The 7,414-nt window shown below is 49.4% G+C and overlaps 1 protein-coding gene across 1 annotated transcript; it reads left to right on the forward strand.

The window, feature by feature from the left end:
• The first annotated feature begins 439 nt into the window (after positions 1-439).
• Positions 440-4,853, forward strand: LOC112877676 (guanine nucleotide-binding protein subunit gamma 3-like). Its single transcript, XM_025942034.1, has 5 exons — positions 440-1,049; positions 2,574-2,626; positions 2,890-2,934; positions 3,014-3,067; positions 3,887-4,853. Exons 1-5 carry the CDS (start codon positions 933-935, stop codon positions 4,212-4,214), a joined length of 597 nt encoding a protein of 198 aa, XP_025797819.1. The 5' UTR covers positions 440-932; the 3' UTR covers positions 4,215-4,853.
• The last annotated feature ends 2,561 nt before the right edge of the window (positions 4,854-7,414 follow it).

Here is a 7,414-nt window from a genome sequence, read left to right on the forward strand (position 1 = left end):
CTTTCGTGGGTTTTAGCTTTTAAAAAAGCTAATAGAGAGCCTGACTGTAGTGGGAACCACAGCAGACGGAGATAATCGAAAGGATCGGGACCGTGTGATGACAAACCATCTTTCTTTTTTCGCTTTTGAAAGATGACAAACCATGCTGATTCTTGAAGGCGCAGCATGTAGCTCGGTTAGCAGCACCAGCACATGTGTAGCAGCTTGTGATAGGCAGCAGCGAGCATGCAATGCAACAGTATACACACACATCGTCGTCGGCCCCACGCGGCCTGGACTGGACTGTCCGTCCCCGGCTCTCTCTAGATCCGGCCCCGACAATCTTTCAAGCCCCATCCTCTCTCTCCTCTGCCACCCTTCACGCTTCTGCTCTCTCCCTCTTCTCTTCTCTTCTCGTGCTGGATTCTACTTATTAGCTCGCTCAGTCGCAATACTCCCGTCTCAGTGGCGGTGGCGGCCGGCCTAGTAGCTGCTGGAGTACCTCCTTTCCGGCAGGGGCCCCCCGGCCGGCCGTAGTATTCCGGAAACGAAGGCTTGGCGCTGTGCCTCCTCTCCCCTCATCATTGCCGCCCGAAACGGCAACCCGCCATCCACCATCCCCAGCAGCTACCTAGCAGACTCTCTACTCTCCCCCTCCCTCCATGTGCCCGCCTGCAGCTCGCCGCTCCACCACCGCCATTTAATCCCGCCTCGCCTCGCTGCTTGCAGCAGGCCGGCCGGCAGAGCTAGGCTCCGTCATCATTCCTTCCTAGCCCCTTGTTCTTGTTCGCGCATCAATCATCACGCGCTCGCCAGGCCGGCCATTCGTTCACCTCAGCTCCAGCCAAGCACCAGGCACCAGCAGCTAGCGGCCGCGCTCTCGATTGTGTACCTGCCGGCGGCCGTCCGGTAGCTGCCCGGCCATCACGAAGCAGGCCGAGTGATTTATTTTGATGGCTGCGGCGGCGGCGCCCAGGCCCAAGTCGCCGCCGGCCTCGCCCGACCCCTGCGGCCGCCACCGCCTGCAGCTCGCCGTCGACGCGCTCCACCGGGAGATCGGCTTCCTCGAGGTACCTCAACTTACCAGTTACCACCCCCTGAAATCCTGCTCCTGCACACACACAGCTTGAATATCGATCATTGCTCCGCTGCATTACTTTCCATTTCTGGTTTAAAAATGGAGATGGATAGATAATTGCATAATAAGGATAGTTAAACAAAACACGCTGCGGTCAACGAAATTACTAGCTCGTTCCATGGACCGAGAGACGAGACGACGCTAGTAGCGATTGATAAGACCGTTATGTTGAAATGTTAGTTTAATCCGGGCAGTCTAGCCAGTTTTGATCTATGGCTGGGGGCTTCCACCTCTGGGCACGTGCGGATCGTACCATGGGTTTGCGCGCGCGTCAAGGCTAACCCTGCTCCTTTTATTCCTTTTGCCTACCACCATTTCCACGGCGCCCATCTCTCTTGCTTGGACCCTTGGAGGAGTGCTAATAGCTCCTACAACCTTTTGTTCTACCTAGGGTTTAAGGGGTCTAGTCGTCTACTAGCTGGGATTCAATCTACAAGACGAAACCATTAATCCCACCAGCGTTTCCTTAAATTAATAAGCTTAGCGCCCCGCCCCCCCCCCCCCCCCCCCGGGCAGCCGGTTTGACTAGTCATGTAGCAAGGCGTCGCTTTGACTTTGACCGCCACAGGCGAGGTACCTAAATGTAAAACCTTTCTCGTAGCCATTTTGTACTTCGTAGTTCGTACTACGAAAGATAACGCTTAATTAAGCAGCCTGCAGGGTTTCTTCAGCTCATCATCATGATGAACTTCCAAGCTGGCCTTTGTTGCTAGCTAGCTTCTCGCGTTAATGTGTTAATCTATTATATTTGTGTGTTCCGCGGGAGTAAGTTGATCAGTCGTCAGCTGCAGGACGACATTGAGCTGCTTGGGAGATTTTGTATCGGGACTCCTCCAGATCGATTTCCAACTACTCGTCTGCCCATCCTGCTCACTGTCACTGGGGTGTGTAAAATAATGAGTCCTGCAAAAAATATTTGTTAATTAACACTGTTTACTGCCCGAGATGAGCCTGCGAAAACACAGCCTTGCATGCCGGGGCCATCTCTACGTGCCATCAGCGTATGGCAGGATTAATTAATGTACTGGAGAGAATTATTCCAAGACAAGCAATCGATTCTCCACCACAAAGAGTAGTATGTATATGCTATGTATTGATCCTGGAGCAACTGCAAAAAAACACAAAATGCTAGTGTTTTTGTTATAATAGTTTGCTCTTACATGTAATCAGCAGTACATGGCTTTCTCTGATGCATAAGGTCCCGGCCTGTCTTTTGCTTGGTAACGTTTATGCTAGCTGTTTCCATCAACGATGGCGCATTAATGCAAATATGCTGATCGATTTTCTTCGCTGCTGGGCTTTGATTGAATGTGCTGCGTGTTAAAAATATCCCAGACAGCACCTGAAAAGTTGACAGCCTGAACACATGGCTTTTACTTGCACAGTATTACTATTATACTGCCAATATTATAATATTATTACCCCGGAGCTAACACCAAATTTAATTTCCTTGCAGGGTGAAATAAGTTCCATTGAAGGGGTCCACGCTGCCTCCAGATGCTGCAAAGAGTAAGCCGCAGAAATGTTACTCCGGATCTTCTAGTGTTTTCACAAGATATATTACTAGATAGCCATGTTAGGTTGAAACGATTCACAAGCAGAAGCTCATCGCAAACTAGCTCTAGCTAATTTATTTCACTGGAAATTACATGCAAGGTTAACTTTTCCACTAATAATTCCTCAAAAAGGTCTTGCCGTTAGTTTTATTCCAATGATAAGATTAAATAACTAGTTTTCAAGTCTCTTAATTGCCTCTTGGTTTTTTTTTGCAGAGTTGATGAGTTTGTGGGAAGGAACCCCGATCCATTCATAACGATGTATGGATTTTCAGGTTGAGAATTTGTCTTTAGCTTAGCATAAATGGTGCATTTTCTTATTATCTCTCTTTAAAAGCAGTCAGCCAGAGAAACGAAGCAATGAGCAACCGCAGCAGTTTCTGAAGAAGTTCAGGTAATAATTTCTATGTTTCCAGCTCGTAATATTGTTGGTTCTTGTGGCATATAATCATGTTAATTATTTCTTATTAATTATCAGTTCACATGAAAAAGGACAAATTGGCACACAAAAAATTCTACCACGCATCGGTGTGTACTCACTAATTCTACTTTCATTATTAGATAACAGAAGGTATAAAAACTATACTGTCTAACCAGTCAGTTAATCGATCGCGTAAGACATAAAACTAACACCAGCTAAAATGACACCTATCTGTTCAGTAAGAAAATAACTTGTCCATCTTTTGGAAAGCAAGTGCATATTCAGTTCAATTTGTATGAAGTTTCTGACCAGGCCACCTGCCAATGTATATGATTCCCAGCGTTGTAGCAGCCCCAGCAGCTTGTATCAGCTAATAATTAAGCTTGCATTATTAGAATTTAGGACAGCTTTATCAGATCATCGCTGCCAGCTTTTCTCATGTATAATCTGCAACCGTCCACTGTACGAACTTTGACAGTTAACTTGTCCTCTTGTTACCATTACCAATGTCACACTGACAGAACAATCAACTCACCATTAATCACCTTAATAATTGCTGAACTTGTCGCATTGATAGCTAATAAAACATCTACTAGTCATGATACTTTTCAGAAACATCAACTCATCGTTACCATAATTGGCTTAATGATTCCTGAACTTGTCGTTAACAATCATGATTTCCATGAACCAGTAGCTCGCCCACTGTTGTTAGTCGCTGGGGTTGGGTTACCATGCATTTAACTAACAACAACCGCCGAGCTGATCATCGTTTGCGTGCACTCGCATATGCAGAGCCAGGAGCTGCCTGAGCTACCTGTCGTGGATCTGCTGCTGCGGTAGCGGCGGGTGCCCGCCGTTCCGGCTGAAGATGAGGCCGGCGGCGGCGACGAGCTGCTCCTGCGGCGGCGCGCAGCTTCGGAAGCTCTGCGCCTCCTGCTGCTCCTGCTGCTGCTGCTGCCGGTGCCGCGTGGTGTGCGCCGGCTGCTGCGGCGGGTGCTGCGCGCCGTGCCCGCGCTGCTCGTGCGACTGCGCCTGCCTGCGTTGCTGCTCGTCGTCGTGCGCCTGCCCCACCTGCGGCGGCGGCGCTTGCTGCGTCCCGCGCTGCTGCCTGTGCCTATGATGGCGATCAAAGAGGAGAGTTTATTATTTTATTTTGCACGCGCGCGTGCTGCTTCTAGATCGATCGTTGCTGCTACCTGATGATGAATGAGGATGATGGGTTCTGATGCGGATGGATATTGGCAGGGCCTGCTTTTGGTCTAGCTTTCGTGTCACGAGTGTTGCTGACTGCATGTCGTCGGTCTGACAATGCCTGGTCGTGGCAATGTGCCTGCCTGCCTGCCCGCGTGCCCTGGCACGACGCTGCCAAGATGGCGCAGGATTGATTTCAGGACAAGCGGGACGCCGGCGCCCCGCAGTTTAGCGAGGATATGGCCTCGATGAGCTCCCGGCCGGTGCAGCGAGAACTTTGAGAGGGCCGGAGAGGAAAGCGCTACATTGGGCGGCCGTCGGGCGGGGCACCGCGTCGAACAGGTGGGCGCGCGGCTCAGGGGGTGGAGGTGTTGGAGAGGGTGACGTGGAGCGGCCGGGTCTCTTGAGGAGGTGCGCGAGGTTGGTATAGGCAGGTGCGAGCGGAGGAGGCCGGGCTCCATTGGCGGGAACTGTTCTGAATCTTCTCGGAGTTGAGAGCTTGAGGAAGCAACATGCACGCGTTGAGGATGCGTTGTTTTGAGCCTTATTGGTTGGATGTCAATTTTTACCAAGCCAAAATCATGGCATGCTAATATATTTTAGCTACCAATTGGTTCATGCCTAAAAGTTGGCATTTGTCATAAAAATATTGGCAAGTTACTGGAAACTTCTTAATCCTTACAAAAGAAATGTTTTGGCACTAAACCAAATGAATACCTAAATTTGTTACCAACATTTTGGCATGCTTTAATTTTGCTTTGGCAAAAATTGGCATCCTATCTGCCGCCAGGTGTGAGTTCGTCGGAGTCGCGGCCGCCCGTCGCGCCTCCGCCCGAGAATCGCCGCCGCCGCCGGGGTCCTTGGGAAGCGGGGGGCCTGCTAGGCTAATTGAGTAATTGGGCCATGGTCATGATGGGGCTTGGCCCTTTGAAACGACATTACAGCCCTGAGCCAGAAATGGACCCGAAGCAAGTGATGCCTTCTATTTTTTTTCCTCTCTCTTTACATCGGCCCCCGAGCTCTGCAGCCTCTGCTGGTGCTACTACAGTAGGAGCCGTGTTGTGAAGAGTCAGCGCTTAACCGACCCAGTGACCAGTCAATTTGGCTTCGCCACTGACAAGAAGAGGAGACATCGATGTTTCCGTTTTTTTGCTGCCGCAGCGCTCGAGACCGATCCCGATATCTAATACCGAACTTATAAAAAAAACCATAACCGAAGCCAACATTAGAAACTGAAAAAACCAATAGTTCGGGAAAGTGCCTAGCAGAGGCGGAGCTAGAATTTTATCGCAGGAGGGGCAAGAGGCTGAGTCAAAAATAAATTTATATGAAAAAAATTTCAAACATTATATTGGATCAATTTGCTTCAAAATAGCGTGGAATAAAGTATACGGCGATGTTGTTTGTGGCAACGGTACATGATGGCATATTCAAGGATGAATATACGATGATGTTGTTTGCTGCTAATGCGGCAAACAGGGGCGATCGACCGATTAGGTTTAGGGATTGGAAACCAAGGGGCATAGTTTTATGCTTGGAGGCTCCAAGGTTCAGGTGTAGGCTCATAGTTTACTTTTACCTTTTACCCACTTAAACTCTAGAATAGCGTATTGCAAACAAGCTTTATGACCTATACATCCAGCCATGGAAAGCGATAGCTAGCTTATGTATAAATCAACAAAAATAAAAAAATTGCCGCTGGCCTTGGAAGGCATGTTGCGGTGCCAAAGGCGTGGGGCGTCCCACCAATACGGCTCACAAACCAACGTGACTGTTGTGGCAGGCGTGGGCATAAACGCTTTGGATAGAGGCACGGTCAAAACGTGTTCGATGTGATGCTGCAGTTTACAGTCGTTCGTGGCACAGTTTACAGTCGTTCGTGGCACAATCTTGGATTATGGTTCATTCTAAATTAAGGCTGCCAATAAGCTGAAACTTTTGCGTACCTTAACTTTATTGAGCAAGGTAACGCAGTCTTGAATTACTGGAGTATATATATATATATATATATATATATATATATATATATATAATGTTCTACAAGAGTTTGAGTAGGGACTTTCTGTGCCTTTACTTTGATCGTTTTGATGTCGTTAAACCAAGTGCCCTTGTTTGCACTACTATTTCTCAAGGAGGTGGAGCCCGGCCAACGGTTCATAGTTTTGAGTCTTAAGCTGGTTGCCTCTATAATTCATTTTAAGTCATCGTCATGTTTCGAACATGTGCTGGCCGAATTTGCAAATGCATTGTCTTGCCGTTTTCCATCGGGATACAGAATTGGGTGAAGGAATCAAGGTGATAGATCAAGAAAGGCACTAAGTTATAGATCTCATCGAGATTGATAATTTTTATCTTCATACCAAGTCACATGCATGAAGAAGTTATGTTTTTCTAAATAGCTCTTCGTATGACTCCGTACGGAGATAAACTTTATTCACGAGAAAGGGAATGCCCATGCCAATATAGCAGGTGGGCCCTTGGCCGATGGAGATGGATGTCAGTGGGTGAGGGCGCAGGCCAACCGGGTTGGGTTGCCGAGTGAGAGGCACGAAGACAACTAGTGCTAATGAGTTACTTTGCTTGTCTATGAATGATTCTTCATGAGAAAGATAGAGCAGAAAATCAAGTTCTAGGCCGCAGAAAATTGAGTATGCTAAACATTTTTTTTGAAGAAGAAAGAAAGAAACAGCCTGCACTTGTCTTCATCTCCACTCCGGCACGTGGACGCCACTGCACAGCCGCTGCGTGCTGATCTCGCCCGGGCTGGCCGTTGGCCGTTGCTCTCGCGGTCGCGCCAGGGACCTGCCAGCCTGCCTGGACGCGCCACGCGGCCCACCAAACTAGCCGTTACCGATCTGCACGCGAGCCGCCGGTGACGCGCCCATCCCCGGCCACCGCATCCAGCGCGGCGTGACGAACACGCGTGGGCCACGCTCGATTTGTGTGGCCCGTGGGCCCCGCGTGGTTCTTGCCGACGGTCGACGGGGTCGCTTTCCGGCCGGGAGCAGCCGAAGCGGAAGCGATGCCGCCGTGCCGGGGAGACGAGGCGAGGGCCGTCCACACGCCGGAAATGATGGGTCTCCGGTAACGTTACCGGTCCCGAATCTGCGCATTGGATAGATATTTTGC

The sequence above is a fragment of the Panicum hallii genome, chromosome 9, assembly GCF_002211085.1.
Source record: "Panicum hallii strain FIL2 chromosome 9, PHallii_v3.1, whole genome shotgun sequence".
Lineage (NCBI taxonomy): Eukaryota > Viridiplantae > Streptophyta > Magnoliopsida > Poales > Poaceae > Panicum > Panicum hallii.

What these genes read in the sequence shown, in the direction of transcription:
- LOC112877676 (XM_025942034.1), top strand. Translation starts at nt 933, where the DNA reads ATGGCTGCGGCGGCGGCGCCCAGGCCCAAGTCGCCGCCGGCCTCGCCC. An exon ending in GCCTCCAGATGCTGCAAAGA is followed by an intron (nt 2,627 to 2,889) that starts GTAAGCCGCAGA and finishes TTTTTTTTGCAG; the next exon opens with AGTTGATGAGTTTGTGGGAA. An exon ending in CAGTTTCTGAAGAAGTTCAG is followed by an intron (nt 3,068 to 3,886) that starts GTAATAATTTCT and finishes TCGCATATGCAG; the next exon opens with AGCCAGGAGCTGCCTGAGCT.